This window comes from Ambystoma mexicanum, chromosome 11 (genome assembly GCF_040938575.1).
Source record: "Ambystoma mexicanum isolate Mex_15411 chromosome 11, UKY_AmexF1_1, whole genome shotgun sequence".
Taxonomy (NCBI): domain Eukaryota; kingdom Metazoa; phylum Chordata; class Amphibia; order Caudata; family Ambystomatidae; genus Ambystoma; species Ambystoma mexicanum.
The window spans coordinates 584,298,815-584,326,637 of NC_090934.1; the positions used below are offsets into that span (position 1 = coordinate 584,298,815).

Genomic DNA, 27,823 nt, shown 5'->3' on the forward strand with positions numbered 1-27,823 from the left:
TCAATAAATAATTAGAAACTTAGAATCCAATCGCTGGGTTTTCACAAATTTTATTTCTAGACTTTAGTTTTTTTTTTCTTTTCTTTTTGCTGGAATATTGTCTGTTACAGGTCTGTGTGTGTGACAATGTGCATTCAGACCAATGATGACAATGCAAAACTTACAAATTCTGAATTGCTCTGTTATGACAGACTGTTAATACGTTGCGAATAATGTTGAAAGATAAAGCATCTCCGTTGGCACGTGAACCCACAATCAGCATTTGGCAGTACATACATTACTTAGAAACATTTTGCAGTACCCACGCCACTGCGTGAATTGCGCCACACACACACACAGACAATGCATGCGCAACAGTCTTGTTGGGAGGGGGGTCACAGGGACAGAGGTGCCGCAAACAGAAGTGTTTCTGAGGTAAGCAGTAAGAAATGTTCCTGATATTTGGACAGATTTGAGTCTGGTCCTCCTGGGTCCTGTGAATGCAGTAGGCATCAATATGCTTGTATTCCATTGATTTACTGTGTAGGACCTTCACTGCGTGCACCTTCGACATATATTCTAATTCTGTTTTGGTTTAGCAGCATACAGGCAAGAGCTAGATTATTCTTCAGCATACAACTCTGTTAGCTGGCTTCATGACATGCCCTTTTAAATAAGCATTATGCTATAGTTAACAGAAAAATCTAGTGTATCAAAACAGAACACACAACATAGTTCGATCTCAGAAGATATCCTATCATGCCATGTGATAATTAATTGTTGGCCATGTGGCATACAGGATGGTTACAATAATACATGAGTGACTGAAATAACTATGTAAAAAAAACCTGTACATAATGTCCTTGTTACAGGCCAGTTGTTACATCACAACTGATCTGTAGTAAGCTTATGACATCACAACTGATCTGCAAGAGGAAAATGACATCACAACTGCTCTGAAAAAAGGAAATGGCATCACAACTGCCGGGAAATAACTTATTATGATACAGTTCAGATTGTTACCATCTTCCAGAGCAAACGGAGCCATTGGTCTATTTACAAATCCAAACCACCAGTAGACTCACACTGACCTAACATATTATGGAACACCAGTGTGCTTCCATTACCTGGTATGATTTGGACTGTAGGAGGACAGAACACCATGTATTATAAGGAATGATGTACCCTCCACATTACACTTAATTAGGGTATGGGAAGGTACAGAATTACCTAAAGTACTTCTCCTGTGACTTGCCAAATCCTAATTTATTAGACTCAAGGGTACTACACCCCTTATATAATGCACCTTTCATAAATCAATGTGACTAACAACTATAAAACTACTATGTTAAACCCCAGATCAGACAAACAAATCCAGCTTTATAGACACAACAAAAATGACATCAATTGAATATTTCTGAAATGTCTGAAGTCCATCTTACTTAAGATTAAAGGGAATATAAACCACAAAAAGAACAACTTGTCATGTGTACATACCAAATCTTTTTTTGGCTTGTTGCAGCCTGGATTCCTTATAAGTCCTCATTTAAAATGCTTATTTTTACACACACTTTTTATTGTGTCTCGAAGTAAATATTACCCAGGATGTTCTTGTAATGCTAATTAAGCTGTGACATGGTTCTCATGGTAATTGACTTTAGTGTGTTTGATGGCTCACATTATTAGCAGGGCCAGTTAAAACGCTACCTGACCTGCAAAAGTGAGCATATCCAATAGGTCACAGCTTGCTGGGTAATGTTGCATGCTTTTTGTTCATTTGAGAGTTCTTGCAATGCTTTGAGTCAAATGGTGCAGGAATTTTAAGTCAACCAGGCTGGTAACAGGAGATCAGGGAGGCGCTCATGTTAAGTGGTCTGACCAGTTTACATTCCCTTTAATGCAACCTACAGTCTTTGCTAATTGCGAGACCCATTCAGAATGCCGTCCCTTGCATTTCAGTTTGCAGAACTATGAGGCACTGTGTAAAACATATAAATCCGGTCCAAACACGGTTAACTGATGTTTGAGGTATTGTGAAACAGGAACCTTTTTTGGAATAGAGCAGTAATCACATTAAGTAAAAATTGATCACATAAAAAATTCTACAAAAAATGATGTCCATAATATAATTTTCTATGAGAAAATTAAAAACCTATAACATGGCAGTATATGACATTGTATAACACAAAAAAACAGATCCACAAAATAGCAGCAAACACAATGACAAGGATACAGGAAAGCATTGTTAATTATTTTCCAAACCATGCTGGGAATTTATCCATAGCAGCTCAATAAAAATTGGAGTTCCCACTCCTCTTTCTCTTTTTTGTAATTTTACAATCAAACACCTTTAACGGCAGCTTCTCACATACAATTTTCCCATCACATTCTCCTCGAGCGTCATCCTCAACAGCTAATCCCACCTGCCTTCCGACTACTTTCTACAAATATCAACAAAAAAGGAAAATGGCCAAGATGTGCAAATGTTCTAATTGTAGCTAAATTAAGAAACACAAACAAAAAAATGGGGAATACACTGGAACATGAACTTCTTTCAAGTACACCAATTCTACGGATTTAACTATGGTGTTTATCTTTTTTTTTAATTTCTTTTCCAGATTTTGATTGCTTTTGAAATCGCCTGAACACGAGCTGAAACCAACAAAGTGCCTGGCTCATCTCACTGTAGAAGCTCTGTTGAAACTGCAACATCAAGGATAGAAAGGTGTCAAGCGGCGTGCAGGTCGTTATTTTGTAATGTCTTTTTATTACAAATTATACTGGCCTTGTGAAAATCCTCTGCAATAAATATTCTTATTTTAGCCTGAGCTATAAATTATATATTTTAGTGTTTAAAAAGCTTCAGTTGATAAACAACTAGAGATACAACCTCAAGCGGTGTGTCCTATACATGCACCTTAAGGCCTCATGCTTGCACACATACCTGGCTGGGCACAAGGATGTCTACCTCCCTGCCTTTCGACAGAAAAACATAGGAAAAATAACCTGGCACTATGTGAATGCTCTTTATTTCATCGCTGGAATGCAATCTTCCAAAATCACCTTTCCATAACACCATAGTTAAATGCACTTGCTTTGCAATCCCGAGCTTGCACACAAGCACTGATATATTTCTAAACCATTCCATTTGAGTTATAGAATTTCCCACAATAACAATAAAAAAGGACGCATTCGCTATATCTATTGGACTGAAAGTGCTTTGAAGTGGAATGGTTTTAGAATATTTTAAAAAAAACTCATCTGTGGATTTAACCTGGACAATATCAGGCACTGAATTTGTTGGGTCAAGCCAGCATTTCTTTTTCTTTGTACACAGGCAACTAAAAAAATACGAGGATTACAAAAATATAATATATTATGTTCACTATGTTGGATCCTCTTACAATAGAGTATCATATGGGTAGGACACTGGGCTCTTTTCTGGCAGTGTTAAGCTGGCTTCCCCCTGACAAGCCTCGTGCACAGGCAATCCACAGGCACACAAGATTATCGTATAATAATGATGTTTGCTAAAATACACTAGGGTACGGTTACACTAACCATTTTTAAGGCGAAGAGGATGCTAAAAAAAGGAAATACAACTTTACAGACAAATTATAAAGTGACTAAATGCATAAGCAAGCAGGATACAAGAAAGCCTAGACAGCGTAAAGCTATGCTTTTTTTTTTAAAGACACATAAAAGAATATGTTTCGCCTACCTAAAAATAACCCTCTTCTACGTTAAAAATGGTTTCAACCACATAGGAAATCAAACGTAATGGCTCCCCTGGTGACATCTCTGCTTTGTTAATGTCCATTATTACAGCAAACAGACATAAACACTTTCATATGAAAACTAGCTGATTATGGTCTCATACAATCCTTATTTTTGTAGCACAGACCCTGCAACCGGGACATTCAAATACTATTTTTTCACTTTTTAAGACAGTTTCTTTTTTTTTCTGGGGAACTTTTTTTCTTTTAAGTCAGGTGTAAAAGAGAAAGAGCAAGAAAAAAAACACGTGAGAGTGACGATTTCCCTTCTGGTTTTGAAAAAAATTCAACTGTCCCGGTGAAAAAGGGTTTTCTGTGAGTGGGAAGGGGAGGAGTAGGCCATTCGGCGATTTTTCACGTCCAAAGCGCCTTTGCTCCGCCAGCTTGTAGGTCAGCAATCGACTTCCACAAGTCCCTTCAAATGTTCACGTCTCGCACATCAGTTGGAGTGCAAGATAGGCCATCCTCGTCGTCGGCATTTTTGCGCTCGGAGACATTGTGTTGTTGTGCATGGCGTAGACTGGATTCTAGCAGCGATTCAATTTGCTCCTGGCAAGCCCGTAAACAATCCTGGAGAAAGGAACCAAAGAACAGTGTCTTTAGAAAGCCAAGGAACCAATAAACATTACACAGTGAATGATCACAAGTGGCAGCACTGTAAAATCGATGGATTTTTAATGGGGTTGCTTATCTAGTGCCTATTATTGAAGACTGCAACAAGCAAATATGTTCTGCTGTAACAACTAATTGCTACCTCTATCTTGCCCACAACAATGGGTGCTAGCCGTGCATGGCACTAAAAGTAGTGTCACCTATATCCAGGAACACAAAAGGTTTTTGGGGTTACATGCAAGTATATTTACCCCTTCCTCCAACACGGAATGTTAAAACAATCAGAAAATCCTTGAAAGATTTCATAATAGCATCCACTTCTCCAACATTTTAAAACTGGCATTGGACTATACAGTGTCTTGGTGGGAAATGCTGTATCTGAAGTAACTGGATACCCTCGTGTCACAGGTTCCATGTGCTTTCACCTCTGGTTTTTTTCACCCTAAATGTTACATTTTGGAATTTTCAGTTTTTTTTAAATTTAGAGCAGGAACAAAATGCAGCCCCGCCAACTCTGCCACAGCCCACAATTAACCCCAACCCCCCCTGCTGTATCACACTAATAAACCCCAGCCCTGCCTCAGCCCCATATAAATCATTATTCCATTTACCAAAAGGACTATCTGTTTTGTTTTTTTTAAATCATACATTATGGGGGAATTTCTTGACAATGAATAGTCAGAAAAGTGCGCACTGTGAATATTCTGCAATTAAATCACTGGGTACCATTTCACAAAATGTTGAAAATAATGACTTAATTTTCCTTCCTAGTACATGCATCTAAATCGACACAACTCCTACAGCCCATTCCTTCCAGTATAAATGATAAAATAGACACAGAATGTGATGACGTATATGAAGGCTGCTGGCCAGCCTAGTCTGCCCATGTGCCGAGTGCTTCATGGTCTGGTATTGGATGCTCTGTTCATTAGTTGAAGGCACCTCCTGATGAATTTGCACAAGACGTCATTATCATGGGGACGTGTTGAAACAGAAATGCATATCTTCTTATATCTGATTTTTAGGTTCCCACCTCAATCCTCACTTCCCCTAAGTAAGTTGCATACCCCCGCCCTTCAGGCGACATAAAATGTGAAAGAGAAGCAAGACCTCCCTGTCTGTCACAGGAAGGGGGACGCCTGCTTTTGAATATGAAATAACGCAAAATCATTTTATCGCCATATATCAAGCAAATTATTTAGATGTCTACACACCAAGCATTTCTTAACGTCTTCAACTCCTTTCAACGGTGGGCTTTGAAGTTCCCTTTCAGGCCTGCCTCTCTTATAATGTAACCTATGACATGCCTTAGCCCCAGCATTGACCCCAGTCTTCCATGATAAATTGGTGTCAAATGTGTTGGGATGTGCATGACTGGGAGTGAATGTGGACTTTCACCAGAGGGCGATCTGTCCGCTGTTCATGTCGTTGCCCCTTTCCCGTTGGACTCCCCTCACCCCCATTCAGAAGCATCCTGTGTGACCCAGTCTTTTTTTATGACAGCGCCACCAAAAGAGACTTCCTCCTACCACCCAACAAGGGCATACTGTTTTGGGGGGCTGTAGTGTGAGAACATGGCCATACAATTAACTCACCCTTCATTTTTTAGCTTCTTTCAAAAAGGGGAGAGGTCAATTTTGGCATTGAGCAGATCCAGCCAACATTTATATCTGACTAACGGGGGGTGGGGTGGCACTTTTTTCCTCTCCCGTGGCCGTCAGGGTCTTAAAAGTGTAGTGTTTGCTGCGGGCATACGCTAAAGTTTATGCCTGAGGTTAATGGGTAGGATAAGTAGATCCACCTCGTGGTCTTTGGAATCCATATATGTTAATTCCCTGCACTGAACTGTGAACATTATACTTGGTGTTATGTAGCAGAAAGCGAATCCATACGACTAAGCTCTACAATTCATACAACCTTAATCTCACTGAGACACATGACTGAATCCTTTAACCACGCCAAATGGCCTATATGCCATGTACACCATGTCCAATGAGCATCAGCACCCATGGCCCCTTGAGTCCAAAACGTTGTTGCGTCATGCTGTCACGATGGCATCTCTGTTCCCTGTGGCACAATCGTGGCCTCAGCCCCTTCTTGTGGGAGCTTGCAAGGTCAAGCCAGCTCTGCCAGAAATCACCCCAGTATTCTGCGATTCAATGCAATTATATGCAAATGGTATTTCTATTGGTTTACCCCAGTTACCCAAATCAGATTGGATTCCTCTCCTGCCATGACCACTGTGGTTTTCTGTTTTAGTAATAGTCGTGTGAATCGGCCCTTGCCCACACTCCTTAATTTATTGAGGAGCGGTTGGTGAGCCCAGCGCGGTCTTGAAAAATCTTTTTCATTTTGCCAGACATTGATTGTGTCCATTTCATTGGACTAGCCATTCAATTTCAAGCTTGATGGATTTTCTTCAATCTTACTTTTTTCTACTTTCCTGTCCTGTGCGTCTCATACCATAATTTCTATTATTTGAGACAATTCATTCATTTTGTAAAGCACTTTGGTGTAAAGTGCTATAGAGGCACAATAAACAGCAGAGTGGATCTGCATATCAGAGAAGGCCACGTTGAAAGGTTTCTTTACAACCATAATTACTGATGTGTACGCTGTAATATGTCGCTTCAAGCATCACTGTTCAAAATAACTACAGGGAAGGGGCACTTGAAAACGGTGGATGCGACATGTATTTCAGGAACACTTCCCCAAATATACCTTGTGCTTCATAGTTCTTGTCCAAAAACTGCAATAGTGGTGAACAACCTAGAAAAAGTCGCAGCAATTGTGTGTGTTGTTATGTTCCTTCTTGTTTGCCTGGCTCCATCATGGGATTTACCTTCACTGTGGTTTCAGTATTTTAGTCCAGACCAGGCTTGCTGTGCTATCTATATATCTTTTTAATGACACACCCACGTACGTGCATTAAACTATTATAATTATCACAGCAGGGAAAAACGAACAGGAACCCTGCAAGCATTCCATAACAGTAGGTATATACTTTACAAATGAAGACAACTGTTTCCTATTTCCATTGTCTCCTCGGACTAAACTTCCAAAAACGGTTTTAGCCCTTGGCACTGGGTGCCCTTCGGTCCCCACAAGTGGCATGCCATGATTAACTTACACTGAGAAAGCCAAAACCCAGTCATGATTGTTCCATAAAAGCAAAGTCAGCAGCCTACGTTTTACGAGAACAGAGGCCAAAAGCTTGTTTTTTGCATGGGAAATTACATAATAGAACAAACGGACACAGATGCCTTCTGGGACAACGCATGTAAATGAGGCATGGATGCTCAAAATCCTGCATCTCAAATTTGGACCGTCTGACAGTCTGCCTTTGAAATGATTGTCCATAGAAAGATTGTATAATAATGATCTCACGCCTAGTCTCTCAGTGAAAAGATAATTTAAAAATCAAGCTCTGTTTATTCCCCCACACTCCAAGTGTCTTTTTGTTGTTGCTTCCAAATGAAGCCAGCACATCCTGTAACCCTGCTTATTGTAGTGTTACGCAACACAATGGCCAGTTTTCCTTCGCATTTGTTTGTGTTATTGACCAAAGGTTAAACTAGAGACCAAAATATCTCAGCTGATATCTCAGAGTGGATGTTTCTGCCACTTAAATTTAAATTTAGTATTTGTGAAGATACGGAAAAAATGAAAAACCAATATTGAGATCCCAGCAAATAAATCAGCACGGTTCCAAGATAATTGTGTGACTTTTAAAGTTGTTTGTGTGGTGCTTCCAAGCATCACTTATATACCCAACCACCATTTTGGGCATTGGAATCACTGCACTGCTTGAGTGTGGCCATGCCTCCTTCAGGGAGAAGCTGGTGAGACTATGGTGAGAGTAGGGTAGACGTTCCTCTCCTAATGACTAGGATGACTCGAACCCAAGCGTCGACACCAGCTGTGATTCACTGAACGCTCCAATGCCATGCTGACGAGCTGTGTTTATGGCCACTCAAGATCTAAACAATTCTCTAGAAGCAGCACTAAATTGCCTCCACTCCTCCCGTGTCCTCTAGCTGGCAACAAACCGTCCACTCCAGTGATTTTGGATCCATCTGTGGGATACCTTGGGCCGAAAGGACAATAATGCAGAAACTTGGAGAAACGTGAAGATTGGTAATAGGTATGGGCCGATTGATGGCTAGGCATTTCTGCAAAGGGAGCTACTACCAATCATGGGCACAGTGTTCCTAGCCTCAGGGCTTCTTTCTTTTTCTGGGTCCGGATCGGTACGTATTGATGGATATGTCATTGTGGGTGGTGGCAAGTGAAGGGAGGTCGCAGCAATCTCAAACCCTTTTTTCATGTGCCTAAATAACAGTGGCCTTTGTGATGGGTTTCCAAATGGAATTTTCAATGTAGTACTAAGTTCCACCAAAAAACAAACGTTTGTCTATATAGGCGACTCTCTGTTCGTAGCCTCTTAGCTGGACGTAGCGTACCATCACACTTATTTCAGAAGGCAGCTATGGCATGCCCCTTGGTATGGGGTTCACCCGTTCAGGTACGGTTTAAAAACATCCCATTGGCATACACTGCACTTCATGTCCGAGTTCTTCCTGCTTCAAGGTACTAGAGTAAAATATGTTAATGTATTGATTCCAAATGTAATGATACCCAATTTCTAGCCATCGGAAGGATGAGGACCTAAGTCGACCCTTCCAGGGTTCAAACCTGTGACAGAAGGTTGCACACAAATCCCTGTAACACACATTGAACTCACTGAGCCGTTTTACCAACTACAGACTTCATAAGGGGCCGTTTTACCAACTACACACTTCATAACGGGCCGTTTTTACCAACTACAGACTTCATAACGGGCCGTTTTACCAACTACAGACTTCATAATGGGCCGTTTTACCAACTAGAGACTTCATAATGGGCCGTTTTACCAACTAGAGACTTCATAATGGGCCGTTTTACCAACTAGAGACTTCATAATGGGCCGTTTTACCAACTACAGACTTCATAATGGGCCGTTTTACCAACTACAGACTTCATAATGGGCCGTTTTACCAACTACAGACTTCATAAGGGGCCGTTTTACCAACTACACACTTCATAACGGGCCGTTTTTACCAACTACAGACTTCATAACGGGCCGTTTTACCAACTACAGACTTCATAATGGGCCGTTTTACCAACTAGAGACTTCATAATGGGCCGTTTTACCAACTAGAGACTTCATAATGGGCCGTTTTACCAACTAGAGACTTCATAATGGGCCGTTTTACCAACTACAGACTTCATAATGGGCCGTTTTACCAACTACAGACTTCATAATGGGCCGTTTTACCAACTACAGACTTCATAATGGGCCGTTTTACCAACTAGAGACTTCATAATGCAAGGATCCAAAGCTGAATGCGAATATATCAGCACATGTGCTTGTTGTGGTTTCTAATTGACACGCAAAACAGTAGGGTCCGCTCTGCCATGTTCATTACAGAACACAGGAATGAAAACGTCCACATGTATTATATATGCTTTATCACGGCCAAGGGGTCCCATTGTACCCCAAAATGCAAGTCTGTTCACCGCTGTGGCGCAGGCAAAGAAAAATTCTGGATAAATGTGTGCCACCTTTTTTAGTTATGATTCGGAAAGGTGCAAACTGCGGGCACGGCCACTTTGTGGCACCCAATAACGTATTGTGCATAGTCAAATGCAAAACAGCAGCTGCTTCACGAGGCCTCTTGAAGTGCAATCCACCCTGCACGGTTTTTCAATGGTTAGCGTTACTATCGCCAAGTCTGTTTTTACGAAGTAGTAATGCTCCCCTTAAAAAAAAATACAGGAGTAGCATGCTAATGTCTTTCTGTTTAATCACTTGATTTAATCTAAATATAAATAACTCGTTTCAAATGTTCAGTTCTGGAAGGATGCACAGCACTGAATTTGGTGCATCAAATACTTTTGCTTCGCCCAAAATGCCACCTAGGAACACGGAAAAGCCTTGATCAGCTTTTTTTTTTAAGCTGTATTTAGCCTGGGGACATGGGATCCGAATGCTGAGAACAAATTGAACCCTTCCTGTTACTTGGATGGCCTCTCCCAGCATTTCTGCTCCACTGCCCAAAGTTTGTTCAGAGGTCATAAGCCCTTTCTGGCTTCATTAAGCCTCCGAGTGCACAAGAGGAGGCCTGGGAGCTTTGTCATGTGCTCAAATACATCACTCAGTATACACAGTAGCTCTGATAAGATTGAAATTCAGGCTTGCATACAATGCAAAGGGGGAGGGGGCAGGAAACTGAAAACGACAGGGCTCGTATTTGCATTTCAGCTCTGGCCTGGCTAACGTGCAGGACGACAGACATATGCTTCAAGGTGGGCAGACAGGTGAAGCACAATCTTGGGTGTGCACTGGGAGCCTGGAAATCGAATCTAGCTCGAAGCCACTTCTGGCCTGGAAATAGTCGAGCACAAATGAAAGGTGACTGGAAGAGGTGAGGAGGAGGGTGCTGCACTGGAATGATAGGAGGCGGTCCCGCCGTGCCAAAGATGACCTGATCACTAGTTACCAGCAATCAGCGGACATCTGCAGCATGGCATGGGCAGGTTCACTTCTGTTTCTTAACTTTATACTTTAATAAGAAATAGGCCAAACTCGCACATCACAAACTGGCGCCTGACTGGGTATTTCGCTATGATAGTATCACCATAGCTGGGCCAGCCCAAAGTTTGCAGACAAGGGACTTAATCTAACTGTAGACCAAAGCAGGTCACGTTTAGGACACTGGATTTAAGCACCAGAAGGAGAATAATGACTAAGTGATACATCAGGTATGCCGTGTAAATTAAGTAACGCAACACACCGGCAACACCATGCCCAAAACACCATTAAACAAGTGCATTTAACCATTCAGAGATGTCTTTCTCCACACTGAGATGCGGCAGGGTTATTTTTAAATATTTTAGTTAGCGAACCCAACAGTATCAATATATACAAGGTTACCAGACAACTCCATGTTACTGGGGCACCATGTCCTACGTTCCAGGCTTTCATTTCATGATTGCATTCTGGGAAATGTACAGTAGTCTGTTCACTTCAAAGTGAAAAAATCGAACATAAGTAAAACCAAGGAAAAGAAAATCCCAGTACGAGAATATGGTGTCTCTGGTGACATGGAGCCACATAGTAACTAAATTTAATGTGCGTGTGTGTGTATATTTAGGTGGCGGTTGTCACCCTATAGTTAAGGTGAAGCATGTGTACATAGATAAAATTCTATTGCTAATAACTTTGGACTCGCTGGACGGATTCGAAAGAAAGTGCACCCCCAAAAAATTGCGAGTGACTACCCCCAATACTCCCACCCCGCAAATGTGCATTTTGGGGGAATACATCAAAAAGTGCAGGGTTTTTTCAGTTGTTGTTTGCATCCGTCTTTCCGGGCTTTGTTTTAATTTGTTCACTGCTTGCAAGCCGTCTGTATTGAAGCAGGTTATTCACTATTTAATGTAGTCATTGCTGTTCTTAGTGGTGCTTCATAATTTCCATTTTGTTTTCATTGGTTATCATTTCTTACAAGTATTCATGTAAAATAGATAGACGCTTTAACTGCAAGGTGAAAGTCACTACACTTGGCCCTTGCATTGCTTTGAATGACCCATTTTATCGCCTGCAGAAATATTTTGCCTGGGCAACTTCAAAGGCTCTTGTTGGGCCCCTTACAGTGGGAGAAAGACTTACAAGAGTGGCATTCTCCTTGCAAACGTCTTTCTCCCCGCCCTTTTTCCTTATTCTTGAGATGCGTGGACAAAGAGCAGCCTCTCGAGCAGACGGACATCTTTAGTTTCGCGGTATAGTGCCTAGGTTGTAAAACAAACCGCAGAAACTATTGGCGAGGCTGACCCATATCCTTGTCCTGTTGCGCCCCAACCCTATGACATTTTCAATTTCCCGAGCCCAGTGTAATTGTTTGCAGACGTGTTCAAATTCCATTCTACCTGTTATATCACAAAGCATCAGAAAGCAGATATGCGAGGAATCTTAGTACTGGAAAGCGCCAGCTTGTGTTTGCTGGAGTCTGTTGTCCAGTCTTTTGGGGACCTCACCCTCGCCATTTCTGAAAAAAGCGGAACGTTTTATTGGTCCTTGGCATTAGTTAGAAGACAATGGACAACTGTGCCTCAACTTCACACTGTTGTGACATGGATCATTTCCCCCAGGGCTTCCTTGCAAGGTCGCCTTTCCTGGCTCAATGACTGATGAATGCTTTAAAGTCATTGGCGTGAATCTCCTGCAACCCCCGGGGCAAAAGGGGAGTCTTGAAATGATCGACCACCACCACAGGGCAAGCGTTTGTCCCACGGGCAGACTCAATGCCCGGCTACTGGTCAGATCAATCACATAATAAACCAAATGAGGTCATTATAAGCACTTATCAGGGCTCTTTCCCTCTTCGCTGATGACAACAAGGACTTCTGAGTAACTGTCCCATATGTGGGGGTCCCATGTGAATTTTACATTTGATATGTTACTATTTCTGAAAGAATCTTGGGGAAGGGATACGTGCACTTTATGATAGTAGAACGGTTATGGTACCCGGCTGAAACCCAAATATCACCAGCATGTTAGTATTTAAGTATACAGTATTCTTTTTAACTGGCAATTACTCTGTTATCTTTATTCTATGCAATATTTGTACTATGTATGATTATAATGGTGTAAACTGAATAGAATCTTTTTGACTGACTCCATCAGGTCATTTTTTTTGTCTACAAGTTCAAGCACCCATACATTGTCCTGTACAGTCCACTGTTCCCCATCTTTACATTCCTGGGGCATATTAAAGCAAGAGCCACACAACATATCAAAGAATGACAATCATAGCCAACTTCTGATAGGCAGGAGCGATCTCCCTTACGCGCCTCGTTTCCCACTCAATGACTTACCGGATCACACTTGATGACTTGCGAAAGGAAGGGCGTGAGACACTGGTGGGAGAGGAAACTGTTGGTGTTGCCGAGGTGAAGGCCTTGAACAGCTGCAGCGACGCTGCCTGCAGCGATCATGGATGGAGGGTTTGAAATAAACTTGATGTCTGTTGGGAGAAAAGATAAGGAAAGAGGACTTGAGCTGGAGGGCAAGCAGGATAGTCATTTCACTTCCATTAAAGAGAGAAACAAAACTGTTGGTGGTCCATAAAGATATTACATTTGTATCATAAGAAATAAGCGTACTTGTGGCCCCTGGACACTGACTACGGGAGGATAAGATTTTTGAAATTGTTTAAAATCAACAGGAGCCAACATAGAAACATAACTGTTATTAAATATTTTTAAATGCTGAACTTGGACATAAGTTGCTAAAATGCATATGCAAATGTGGCATCTTAAAATGCTGCCTGTCACGCCAGACTCATGGCACTGGCTGCCATCCATGCTGGCAGCAGGGTTCTAAAGTAATCTGGCATTGCCAAGTGAGAAGGGTCCCAATTAATTGGCAGACAGTCACATTCTGAAGTGGCACCATGCTGGCAAGAGGCTGGGCCCCCTTCCAGACAGACATTGCTGTAGGTTTCTACAAAGCTAACCCCCACCCGACTTCTAAAGGAGGCCAGCTCTGACATTCAAACCCCCCGTTTCCTATTCTAAAAGGGGCATAATCCACATTTTAACACCACAGGCTCTTTTGCGCCACACTGGAGGACTTTACTTGATGTTTCATCATAAAGCGCGCCTCACGCAAAGAATAAAGGACGCGTTATAAGGGGCGAGAGGGCGAACCAATAGAAAAGTCTGAACGAAGGTAAGAACATAATATCCACAGATCGTTTCTTTTGCTGCATTGTCCCCCACTGTCTATATAGCAATGATTTGCTACGAAAAATATGTATCCAGCTAATGCTTAATGAAATAGCCAAGTTTCAGAAAATGGTTCCTGGGAGATCAATAGCAAAACACATTGCCAAATGTTCTCATCCTTTAGTGCTGTCTGAGCTGTTAAAGTAATTTAAAGTTGTATGAGCCATCAGGGTGACTATCCCAGCCCCTCTGCTACTTGTACCCCCTGGGATGTGACCCCGATGTACAGCTCTTTGTTGCTTCACAGCTAGGTTTGTGCTTTATAAATCCCATACATACAAAGAAATTCTTAGCCAATCAGAGGGACATATTCCACACAAGATCAGGGAGGCTGACATGTCCTTAGTTCACCATGTGCCTATATAAGGACCAACACATAACATCTTGATACATCTGCCTAACACGGTCAGCGCCTTCGTGCATGTAAAGGAAAGGTGATAAGAAGGCTAGGCCTATTGGCATTGTGAATGCTTGCTTATCACAATGCCTCAGCAATGATGAACAGAAGCAAAAAGCAGCTCCTAGGAATTTGGCATCACTCTGTAAGCAGGAGCTACCTCTGGTGAGCAAGTTGTCTCCTTATATATGACAAATTGTCCACTAAATGAAAGCTAGAGTTCCTTTATACACATGCTCAAGGTAGGTACGTTCGTATGTATGCCAGTCAGGGTAGGTTCTCTTCCAGGCTACAAGCAGGACCTAAATAGCTCCCCACTCCTGGCAATTTCAACTCCTTTATTTGCATACTACTTCTGACTGCCAGATGTAAATATTACAATTATTTCTCCCATCATCGAACCTTCATCCACACTTCTTGCCCAAACATCCAACACGTCTGAAAATGTAATCACTTTCTGAAAAAAGTTACATTTGTGTGTGTGAGAATGTACTAAAATTAGTTGCATTTCGATAAGCAAATCAGCCTGATAAAGCAACCTAACCTAAAAATGGTATTTGCAAACAATTTCTGCACGTGTGGCCACAAAAACACTCATGAAGATCTGATCTAAAACAGACAGTAGCACAAAATATAATGGATCATAGCCCGCTCCTGGAAAATCATCTCCTTAAGTTTGGTAGTTAAGCCTGCATCCAAGTCTTAAACTGGTGTTTTTTTTTTCTTTGCTAGGTACCCCAGTTAGAATTCATCCAGCTCCCAAGTAGCCATCCATACTAAGTGTCAATGGCCCACGTGTCAGGCATATACTAAAATGCAGACCGCATTAGTGATGTGCAGGTACTCATCTATGTATGGAAATAAGGGTTCTCCCCCGAAAGTAAAGAACGTGGTACTGCTGCCAGACTCCATTGCTGCATCATCCCACTGCTTTGTGAGCGTGTGGGCGCAATTGGTTCTGTGACAGATGAATTACACTGGACACAGCCACAATACCCAGCAACACTGTGTTGCACCAATGCAGGGTCCGGAATTGACATGAGCTGGGAGCTATTTAGCTCCTGCTTGTGGCCTATAAGAGCCTGGTTAGCTTGACACCAACAGTTACCGGGGCTAAGTTTAGTTTCCCATGCACACTAATGCAGATTTTACTCTGTTTTTGTGACAGTCTATAAATAAGCATTAGGATACATCTATAAAACATTTGAAGAATAAGGGGTGATGGACAAAAGGTTTACATCTTACATGCAAGCTAGATGTTCAGTGTTTAGTTGATAGCTCCAGGCCTCTCAGTAGTAGTTCTTGGTCACTGGTTAATGCTAGACAGCCAGGAACAGCATTTAGCTCCTGCTTATCTAATCTTAATTTCGATCCCTGCAATGTAGCCCACAATCACAAATTCCGACCCCAGGTCTTCATTCTGAAAGAATAAACAACTTAAACATTGCTGGGGTAAGAAAATACAGAAGAGCAGGAAGAATGCCAGCCACCCACAAGAGAAGACAAAAAGAAGCATACGGGACTGCAAGCCTTTGGGAAAACCCGAGCAGGTTGCTTACGCTCATCTCCTTAACCCCCTTCTGTGATGCAGTTCCATCCATTCAATGAATGAAAAAAGGCTTTCATTGAAGCCAATCAAAACCCATGAAGATAAATCACTCCTGGAGGAGGTAACAGGTCTGAACTGGTCACATACCTTAACTCGAGTCTTACAGGGACACAACAACGTAGGAGAATGGAAGGAGTGCGGCAAGCGTGCTTCAAAGGGCCTTCTTTCTGAAAAGGGGTGGGAGGGTACGGAGAAGCGGGCCTCGCGTGTTCAGATAATGGGGGCAACATAATGAAACACTGAAGGTCCAATATTTGTTCCAAATCTCTACCCGCCAAGAGCCTATTTCCCTCCAGCGTGGTTTCTTGTAAGTGTTCGTCCCGGAGAGCTCCTTTTCTCTCTCCCATTGCTCTCACTCGTCCCTGCATTGCTAGCCCAGGCCACAGCCCATCACTGAAAGCTTAATTATGCGTTTACTTCAAACAGCACGGGTACACATTTCCTAACCTACTGCAGCACAATGGCCGCCTTCGGCGGGGGCCGAGAAGCAGCGAGTCCTATAAAAAGCAGACAATTGAGAGCCGGCATAAAGGAAATTCCATTGAGCAGCATCACCCTTCGTTGGCATCTTGTGCTGTCTTGAGGGAGGATAAGAAGGGCACATGCAAAGTATCCAGCGGCCATCCTCCTCTGTCTCCAACCAAAGGTGCTTTATAAAAATGGCCGCTGAAATATAGAATTCAGCAGTGGACGATGACCTGGCAGCTAAGGGGGGGTTCCTGTTTCTGTTTCTCTCTATGGATGCGGAAACTCGGCCCATCCAGTGCCACTTGCTGCAGGATAATATGACATCGGTCATTTTGTTTTGCACTTTTCCTTTTGCTCTAAATGGGTCTCTGTGCCCTCTCAGTCCCATTAGTTCAAGTGCAAACTAACTGAAAATCACTGTTACATCCAGTACTTTCCTCTACAAATTATGTACAAAACTTACAAGATAGGGGTTAAAAATGCCTCATAGGGCAGGGGTCTCAAACCTTTGGTTTGCCAGAAGCTTTGGACTACAACTCCCATCGGCCAGTCAGCATAACCAATGTTGAGGGACCATAGCAGTCGTAGTCCAAAAAGCCTAGAGACCCACAAGTTGCAGAGCCCCGTCCTATCGGCATTGTGGCCGGACTGCAGCAATATGGGTTGTTGGGCAAAAGCAATGGATCTGCCATGGCTTGCTTTGCCTTTTGGGTCTGGGTTAGTCTTTCTTCTGGTTCAACTGGGAGAATGTGACCCAACGCAGTTATGGTCAATCCGATTTACCATTTGGGGTTTGTTTGGTACCCTAAGTGAGCAGAGTCATGTTTATGTCTACTTGACTGTAAAACCACCATACCACGTGGCTCAAATTGCCACCCTTGTTGGCAATATCAGCAAAGAGACCAAGGACTGAATGTGCTCAGTCTTAACTACGCTCTCACCTACCTTCACAGTTAGATGCAACTTTTTGGGCACGGTGGTTGGGAGTCTTGAGCATTCGGTGCTCGAGTGACCTTTATTTCACAAGCACAAACCTGTAAATACACATGAACAATGACCGGCTAAAACATTGAAGTTGAGCACCAATGGACACATTCCCCTATGATGTAGGAGACTACATTCAACAGGATGCAATGGGCTGTAAGTTTAGAGTGGAGGTTTTTAATCCCTATCACCCTTTATCAAATATTTAGTATCTATTCAAAGTTGGATGGATGTCAACTATTTCAAGATTAATTCCAGAAATACAGATGTGTTGGCGTTTAATGCCAGATGTAACACTTGGAATTCGACCTTTTCGTCTGAAATATTTGGGCCTTTTCCAGAGGCTGTGTCCAGGGTGAAAGATCTTTCCATCATCATAGATTCAGAGTTAATATTAAAACACCAAGTTACTTCAGTGATGACCTTGTTTTTTCCATCTAAGAAAACTAAAATGGCTGCTAGTATGAACAGTAGCAGATGCAGCCTTTAGTGCTGGGGTGGATAATAGGGCACCAGCGGGAGGCTGGGGCCGCACTGGGCACTACGGGGGAGACCTGCCCCCTCCCTGGCTCCGCCACTTACTATGAATGCTTCTGCCTCGTCCCGTTTAGACTTCAGCAACAGCATGCATCTATCCCTTCCTGTAAACATACAGAGTAAGCTGCAAGAGGTATGGTATGATATGATAGGTTATTTATAATGCGCTTAATACCCAGAGGTTTATAAGCGTGGACCCGGGGGTCGAACCTGTGTTGCTCTGTGTCGTCTTGCTTTCAAGGTGAGCACATTGCCGCTGAGCTATCCTCCCGAGACTAAGGTAGAACATGAAACTGCATGGTTTGTTCTTGGATGGTGGAGGATTGACCATATCTCCCCACTGTTGATCCTTTCGTTGGCTCTGTAATAAACTGCGGGTGATTTTTAATTCTCTGTGTTTAGTGCATAAATCTGCTGATGGAAAAAGACAGCTCGAGATAAGAAGGTTTGTCAATATCAACTCACTGGATCACTTAGACACATGTTCGTTTGTCACTGTGACTTTCCAAAAGGAAAGGATCAGAGGCTGTACATTCTCCGTTTTGGCCTGGAGGCTTTGGAACAGTCTTCCAGACACCATAAGCAATGCTCGTGATCTTCTGTCTTAGTGGAGAAATGTGAAGAACGCCCATTTATAGCATAATCTGAAATCAAAGCTGAACTTGTAATGCGTATTCTACTATCATCAATAATATGTATAAACCAAACGGCTCATTATGAGCCCCGCCCTGGCACCTTTGCGCCCAGGGAATGCAATGCCCAAGCTACACCCCTGTGACTAGTCAATATTGATTACATTTGCCTTCCTTTTGGAAGAGCTATGTGCATCTCCTGGACGACTTCCGGGATCGTCCCCTCTGAAGACCATTCCTAGAAGTCCTTCAACGGCTCTGCATTACATTTCTGATGCAGACCTTCCTGGCTCTTAGTGTCTTTCCTCTGAACTCTAGACTGTCTCCATTCCTCTGGACACAGATCCCCACACTGGACCCACTACCAGAGGTGAGACCTGAGGAATGATTTGAACCGTGGCTACAATTGGGCAGATGGTTTCCACTCTGCCTCAGTATTTAACGCCCCAATGCCCCAGCAATATTTGTAAACTTTGAAATTATAAACTTAGGTGTCCCCAAGATCCGTCTTTAGGCTGGGGACTACCAATACCCTATTCCTCCATAGTTCCCCCATTCTCACTGGGCCATGAGTGTGACTGAACTTGGCTGTTTTGTATCTTAACACAACCCTCTCAAATCCCTCTGTGTTTATTTACTCACACTGAAGTATCAACCATGTTGGATATCTTGGAGCCACTTGGAAAGAGACATCTTTCCCTGCAGTTTAGCAGGAAAAGGCCCTCCAAACGCTTAATAACCGATTGGAGTGACCATTAACCTTCAATCCCCTAAGCTGTTCTGTGAACCACGTGTCTACCTGGCGTCTCTGAAGCCGTCTAGTCTGCCTATTTGTTTTCGAAATGTAAGTGTCAAATGTGTAAATGATATCCAAGCAGACCACATTCCTTATTCTGGTTTGGTACTCAAGAATAAAAAAAGGGATTTGAGTTGTAGGCCAGGATGCCCCCCGCAACTCTCCTCATGATCTCATACTACTGTGCATCCAGCTAGCTTGTGGGTCCAATGTCCCGTTATTTCCTTGTTTTATTTTTTTGCATTAATGTCCCTAAGGCTTCGGTGAGTATGACTCCCGCATCCATGAGTGGCAACCTCTTCTGTTCTCTGCTAATGTAGAGTTGGGCAACATTATCTCTTCTACACTACTCCCACTAGCAAATCATAGCTCACGAGCAACCGTATCTAACAGAGGACGACAATCATTCATTTAGTCCCTGGCGAAAAAACAACTTCCTGTTCAATAAACAACACACTAACCTATTTATGGGCCGGGCTCACTAAGAACGGCTTTAGTGAATGCATCAGGCAACATACAGTTATGTCATTCTTTTTTATACTGTATTTCTTCAATGTCTGGCCAGAAGGCATGTTACCACGTGACCATGGGCTACAGCTCGAACAGAAAAGGAAATGGTAGCATGGGAAAACACAGTAAAGAGAGCTCTGGCTCCAAAATGCATTAGAAGTGCTTTAGTTCAATGTCATCTTTTCCCCAGTTTGCCCTGGGCCGTGCTGATATGACACCCCCTTTCATCAGTGTTGATGGAAAGTTGTATTTTTAAGTAATATTTTCTCCAACGTGACCAGTGAGTGACCGTTCAGTTAAGGCCCCCCTCCCCTTTCATTTTCTAGCAGGAATCAAATGCCTGACAGCGAGAGCGGGCCACAGTTAAGCTAGCCATAAGCCCAGACCAGCATGCTTTACACGAGAGCGAGGTGCCCCGCTGGGATAAATATAAGATCTGGATTGGGATTTGGTATTGACAAAAAAGAACAGAATAAAAAACAGCGGCTTCAGATCAAAGGGCTGGAGTCTAAGCAAACTCCCAACCTTTGAACCACTGTTTTTGTGAAACTCACGATGCCAGCACTTGCCCCAGGTGCCAGTTTGCATAAATACCCAGTAAACATGCCCAACTGAAACACTGGACTCAAGGTTTAAAATGCAGAAACTGCCAACAGGTTTACTAGGAAAGAAAGCAAGTCAACAGCCGTGTTTCACAATCCAGGAGAAAAGGTTGGAAAACAACGCCCGACCCTGCACAGCCAATGTCTCGCTCACTTGTTATGTCTGAAGTCTTTCGTCGCTTGCATTTACAGAAATGCAGACTACCACGATCGCTTCATAGGCAGGGGTGGACCAGGAACCAAAAGGCCCTGGAAGTAATCTTCAAAGTAACCCCGTGTTACACATGTTCAGCAAGCTCAAGCATTTTCCTATGAGAACATATGGAAATAAAATAGCTTACCACAAAAAAAAAAGCCCAGGGCGCAGAGGCCTAGCGGGAAATATCCAGAGCTGCCTATATACCAGTCCACCCCTGTTAATATGCCAGGGGAACTACATCCCCAAGAAGTGTCCCTGCTCAATCAATAAAAACCACACAGACCTCGTCTGCTTAAGTATACAATGCCTCATTCTAGAGGGCATCAGCCTTGTCCAATACTGGCAGGTTGCGTCTGGATCGCTCACAAGATCATACAATAACGACACGTGTGAATTCTAAGCAACATATCAGACAGGGTAATAATCTGGGAAGTACACCCGCAGTTAAAACATACTAAACAATGTATGTGTTTGTTTTATCAGCCTCCCCGCCCTGCATCACATTTCCTGTGCTAGACCACATCACACTTCTGGGGGAAAGCATAACTTTCCTGAAAAGACTTAACGTTGCCTGGCCTATTTATGGGTCAATATAATGAGCTTGGGGTGTGAACTGTGTACACTCACTGCTCGCTTTACTAAACGCTCCGTTGCGTGCACTAAGGATAGGCTCCTCCCATGAAGCCAAGCATCCTGTCGTCGGCGCATCACTTCAGGAAGAGCAGCCGCGTGTGAAAACAGAAGCGTTGCGGGATGTTCACCCAGTCACCAGCAGGGGCAGTAGCGCACCCGCTCTGCACTAGCAATACAAAATCTGGTTCGCTCCAGTTGCGAGATGCACGTGTCCGGCAAACAAAAAGAACTCTGGCCCTGTAGAACACAAGCGGAGAGCAGAAAACGTCCCTGCTGTGTCCGTAACACCATAAACTTCCTTTTACTTTTACACTACACGTGAGCCTGTGAACAACACGGCTCACAGTATAACAACAAATATCCCCCCATTTCATCAGGAAAACTGCTTTCCGGAAACTTCCAAATAAAACGGATTTCTAAAATGCAGTGACCGATTGAGGCAAGACCAAGAGTACTACCCCCAAAATAAAAACTCTTAGAAGAGGGGCTTGATTTGGGTGGGGAAGCCTGCCATTTCCACATCCACACAATATGAGGGGTTTGGTACCATTTATTGACTAACTGGACATATTAGCCACCGATGGAACCATACATTAGCTTTCAACTTCATGTAGACTTCTTCAGATGGGGTGCAGTGAAATGATCAGTAAAGAAAAAAAACAGGATATGTCACTATCAAAGAGAAAAGGGGAGCATTTTAAACGTCACTGTTTTCAGTTTGTCCAATAAAATGCCCCAAAACCTGCATTTTGTATAATTTTCAAACTGGTCTAAGATGGCACTGAACTTTTCGCTGCACACGCACAACAGAAGTAGATCGGGTTGCACTGAATTGGGGACGGTGTGTGATGAGCTTTGAAACCTGCCAGCGATAAGTTCTGAAAAACGCCTGCTTGACTGGGCCAATTGCTAAGGTGTAGTATTCGGTCCTGGTTTAACCTTCAAAATGGGATTGTCTGCCAATCCCTCAACAGAATGTTGTGCGTAAAAAATAACAGCACTGGTTAAGGAATCCATCCTACGTGCCATTAATGGACACATGGCGTGTGACCGATGGCTGCCTGAGGCCTATTGCATGTGCTGTGGCTGGACACTATGTCAAGGCTCAACAGTCAGCATTAATTTCCATGACTGCAATCGCCTCTTCCCTTTATTTCTCTCGAGCCCCCCTTCCCTGCAGCAAAGCATGGCCTAATATCTAGTGCTAAGAGGCTCTGGCCTCGAACAATAATGCCATCTGCGGGTTTCACTGCCACCTCCATCTGCAACACCCCCCCCCTTCTCTGGGGTGAGCATTTTTAAGATTTTGGTCCTCTGTTCGTGGAACTGCCTTCAGTCTGCCCGTATCCTCTGGGCAGTAGTCTGCACCCTTTGGCTCTCCTGGTTGCTAGCTCCTATCAGGCCTAGGTAGCATAGCCAAGTATCAGAGATCATGGAAATCGTAGTCCAAAACACCTGTAGAGCCACTGGGTTGCAGGACCATGCTTTTGGGGATGCGGCCTCAGAGCTGGACTACACAACAGGAGGGTTCATGTGTCATGTGGCCCGTGGCAACGCTGGATGACTATACAGAGAGGCAGAATGTTCTGATAGAAATAGAAAGAAAACTACTCGTGGCGTATTCTTATTCCCTACCTCCTGGGAAGCAAAACTTGCAATTTGGATTATTTGCATCTCTCCAAATAGCCGCTCGGTTTTGTTTCAATTATACCAACCAAGGAAGCGCAGCCTCCCTTCTGCACGTGCTTCTTGCCCACCAACTTCCAACATTGCCAGCGACTAAAACATTTTTTGGGAAAGTAAAAGCAATCACGCAGATCCAAGGTCTCTGCCCTTAGACTGGAATGTGTCTTAACACGGGATGCTGTGAGGTACCAAAGCCAGTGCCCCAAGCATTGGCCAAGGGGCCTGTTGCAGCCGTTTGCCTACTCCAGGCTGCGTTTTGTACATCCATTCTGCAGCATCAACGCAAGCGAAGCACAGCACCATTCAAGAAAGGACAGTTCATTCACGGGCATCTGTTGGCTCGTCAGACTTTACAGCGCTGTTTTGTTTTACGTGGACTTACCTCTGAGAGCAGTAGTCCCTTGTAGGCACCAAATCACGGCTGGGAAAGTTCATATGGGGGTAGGAGGTGGGCATTGTGGATCCGAATGAGGGGCCGGCGCTTTTAGCAGGCCAAGGCGCGAACATGCACCAACAGTGGGACTATGTCTGGCTGCCCCATCTGCAGAAGGGCAGCGGGGAAGCTGAGTCATGGCATGAAGTGAGCGGACACAACTGTGCCTCTCATGGGGGCAGAGGAGACCATGGGGGCGTGGGGAGGGGGGAGGGGGGGCTGCACATTCCCACAATGAACACCACATCATCATCATCAGGTCTGCTTGATTCCCCCAGGACTCGGACCCATACCTGTAGCGCAGAGGGCCACAAAAGTCTGTGCGTGCTTGCGGATGATCTGTTTGGTGTCCTCTGTCAGGGGCATTTTACAAAGAAAATGTTCGATGAAGTCGTGAGGGGTGACGGAGGCCAAGTCCCACTTTAGTTTGTTCAATGTCAACAGCTCCATTTGCTGTTTGGGGGGAAAACGGAGAATGGTGCAAGTCAGTTTAGGATATTGTACAGGTGGCAAAGCAAAGATGGCAACATGTGCAAGACATTCAACCTGCTTATTAATGTGTATTACATTTTAATAAACACAATGAATACACATGTACATATTAACCACATTTTTGAATACAACATATAAGTTGGTGAAAAAATCTTGATACAATAGAACATTAGCCCATTAACTGTTTGTTAAATACAATATGAATGATCCAATAACAAGAAAGAGGACAGGGCAAACAACACTACAAAAAGAAAGGGGAAGGGCAACGTAAAAAAGATCACATGCATGCCATATAGAAATGCCATGGTGGTTTAGGAACATTAGGATTCTAACGCTGAACACCTATAACAGGAAGGTTCAATGAATAAGGAGAGCCTGTTTTAATAGAAGTTTATGTTGTGTCGCAATATAAGGATCACTTTATGTGTAGACCAGATCTAATCTGAGTTAAACCCTAAAAACAAAAACTTAAGGCACAAAGGAAAGGTGTGAGCATAAGTCTCGCTGGTCTCCTAGTTGTGTGAACATAGCCTTTCACGCATGAGGGCAGCGGTCAATCTGTAGTCGCTCTCCGGTGGATTTTCTGAAATAGGCAGGAATCCTAGTAAGTGGTCGTATTATTGAAACGTTGCACTGAAGTACCATGAGCAAACATTGTCATGGCTCAAAAACGCATGTGTGCACACGTGCGATGATGGCACTCCTTCCTACTTAGTTTGTGCACTGGTGTGATTGAACCCATGTGGAGCCATATTAGCAAAAGTTCATAAATGAATTGAAAGAAAGCTATGTTGCGCCCTAGCGCAAATTCCGTGCTAAATTGCCTGGGCGCCGTTGCAAGGTTTCTGTAACACAGGCTCACATGTGTATTATTCAGCACGCGAGGCCTAATCAACGTGTGCCAATTGCAAGCACGGGTACAGCTGGTGACTATAATTGGAACCTGCAAACGCTGGCACTAAATGGCCAGTCAACAGTAAAAAGATCGAGTAATGGATATTTTAACTACACTGCACGCTCCATGTGTCCGTGTGTGGTCTTAAACTGAAAGCGTTGGACGTACAATAGCTCATTCGGTCCTTGTGCACACTGCGTGTCCCAACTTTAAGAATATGTACTTCGAAGGCTATATGAATGCAGGTTATCATCACGATTGCCTGCCACGAGGCCACAATATCCACAGCAGCAGGTGTAAAGTATTTTAGAATGATCACATATAAGACTTGAGGGTGAAGTGAATTCGCGCATATAGAACTTGCGAGATAATATTTCTGTGCGCGTTCTTCAGACATGCCACTAGAGGGGAGTAGAAGCTCGCGTTTCAAACAGCACTCCGAGCTTTATGTCAACGAGGTGTATTGTTCCAGCGGAGGGGGCTCATTGTATGACTTAATGCTTTGTGCGGAAACCGGGGGCAGGATGTGCAAGAGAAAGCGACTTGGTAATATGCTGATGCGCCATCATCTTCCACTCCTATTTTATTTGCTTTTAGACACACGAGGCAATGGAACGCAAAACGACTCGTGTAGATCGTACTTTTGGGGACAGACTTTCATCGGTGGGGCCAGTGCACCCGTTATCAGTGTGTGACCTTAGAATGAAATATTAACACGAGTGGTCAAAAGGGCAGAGGGCACATAGGTGGGCGGACATACACACAAACACAAACATTTTCCACAATGCATAGTTCTCTTATGGTAAAAACAAGCACTAAATTACCACTAATTCGTAGGGTCCGATGGAGTTATCAGTGTAAATGCAGAGCTTTTCCGCCGTTAAAGGGATGGTTTCTTTCATTTTCGACGCCATAAACATGCATGTGGCCCCCAGGAGTTGCAATCGGTTCTTTTTAAGTTGTTCCACGGACAAAAATCTGTCCAGATAATTCATTGCCAGAGGGAACACCTCTTCTTCGCACTTCTGCTCTTCACATACCTACGAATTCAAAAAATTGATAAAAAATAAAAAAAAGGCTCTACACTGTTTGATAGCGACAGGTTGGGCACTTTGTTTAAAACAAATCATGAAATGGGGAAAGCAATTGACAAACTCCTCTTAAAAATCCACCTCCTAAAGGGAGCGCAGATGCCAAAAAGCTGCTCTTTTTCAAAGAACCTGAATGTAAACATTGCCCTCTTGTTACAGAAAGTGCAGAAAAGACACGAAATCGCTCCTTATTATAGCGAGTTAGCATTTATTTTCGCTGCAACGTGCCTTTTCCCCTTCACAAAGGTGGCGTCTAATCCAGCCCATGGCCAAGCCACATTTTACATCGTCATCTTTTCAAAAAATATTTAAAAATATAAAAAAAATCCACAGGGGCATACAAATGTCATGAAAATGACCAGCGGGCGATTCTCTACCGAACCAGGGTGGTTAGGGGGCGTCTGGTTAGGGGGGTCGCCCCGATCCGAACGAGACATGCGCTGCCCCCCGGCCGTCCCAGAAAGCATGCGACATTTGCAGGAAAGCAGTCGAGCTAAATTTGAAAAATTAATAAAAAATATTCAAAAGCTCCAAAGGGCACAACCAGACACATGAAAATGAACCTCTGGCCCTCGTGCTTAATGTGAGCGGGGTCCCGGGGTCCCACAACCATAGGAGGTCCTGATTTCCAACTTTTTTACACGTGCGACCTTTCAAAAGTTTTGCTTAAGTACATGTTCTGTCTGCAGCGAGACAGGACATGGAACCCCCAACAAAGGAAGAGACCTCTTAAATCGGGGCTCAGGGCTTCCCATGTACCCCATGTCACCTCACTATCACGGAGACCCCCTTTGCAGCCCCCCCACCCAATATTTATTGCCATATATGCAGAATTCGGAGCATATTTCTGCCTGCAAACAGAAATCGAACAAAGATGGCGTAGAACACTGGCACGGAAAGCACTGCATACGTGTACGTGGATATTAAAAATACAAATAAATTCGTATAAAATAGTAGAGGGGTGTTTTCCGCCTGGGACTGGCAGGGGCTCGGCTGTGTGGGGGCGCCCTTCGGTTTCCCCTCTCTTCCCAGGCAGCTACCGGGTTATCAGGAGAGATGCCCCGTTCTAGAGGGCACAGGGGGGCTCCCACATGGTGCACGGGCATCTTAAAAGTTGGGGGTCCTAGAGGGCATTTCTTATCGTATAACCCTAGCAGGGCTGTAAGGGAGCGGAGGGCACAAGGCAAGCGCGTTGCTGGGCGTGGGTGCGTGATTCCTCGTGGCATTCGACACTTTTGGTGGTGGCTAGCACAGAGATCCGGTGCACAAACCTCCAGCATCCAGGTGGCCACAATCTTTCGCATATAGGGCTGCACCTCCTTCTGCACGCACTTGAAGTAGGAGGCGGAAGGGGGGCAGCTCTCCTCGGCCTTCAGCATGGTCTGCAGCACCCTGTCATTCAGGAGGTTGGCGTCCAGGTAGGCCCTCCGGATGGTGTCCACCTCGCAGCACAGCAGCTGGTGTTCCATGTCTGCCCTTCCCCTCGGTATCCTGCGCTTGTTTCCGGAGTGGGAGTCGGTGGTTTCAGTTCTTCTTGGTGGCAGTGAGAGAGCCCCGTCTGGGTGCTTGCTGTTGCTTCTGCTGCTGGAGCCCTCTGGAGGCGGCAGTACTTTGCAACTTCTCGGTAAAGTCTCTCCTCCCTCCCTCAGCGTCCGGCCAGA

At 43.9% G+C, this 27,823-nt stretch overlaps 1 protein-coding gene across 1 annotated transcript; it reads right to left on the minus strand.

The window, feature by feature from the left end:
• Positions 1–34: 34 nt before the first annotated feature.
• CCND1 (cyclin D1) lies at positions 35–27,823 on the minus strand. Its single transcript, XM_069623449.1, has 5 exons — positions 27,434–27,823; positions 25,896–26,111; positions 23,978–24,137; positions 13,287–13,435; positions 35–4,325 (listed from the first exon to the last, which is right to left on the minus strand). The coding sequence occupies exons 1-5, from the start codon at positions 27,629–27,631 to the stop codon at positions 4,173–4,175; spliced, it is 876 nt and encodes a 291-aa protein (XP_069479550.1). The 5' UTR covers positions 27,632–27,823; the 3' UTR covers positions 35–4,172.

Coding starts and splice junctions, on each gene's coding strand:
- CCND1 (XM_069623449.1), bottom strand. CDS start 27,631: ATGGAACACCAGCTGCTGTGCTGCGAGGTGGACACCATCCGGAGGGCC. Junction 26,112..27,433: donor TGGCCACCTGGATGCTGGAG/GTTTGTGCACCG, acceptor TTGAATTCGTAG/GTATGTGAAGAGCAGAAGTG. Junction 13,436..23,977: donor TGTGGCCCTCTGCGCTACAG/GTATGGGTCCGA, acceptor TTCTCCCAACAG/ACATCAAGTTTATTTCAAAC.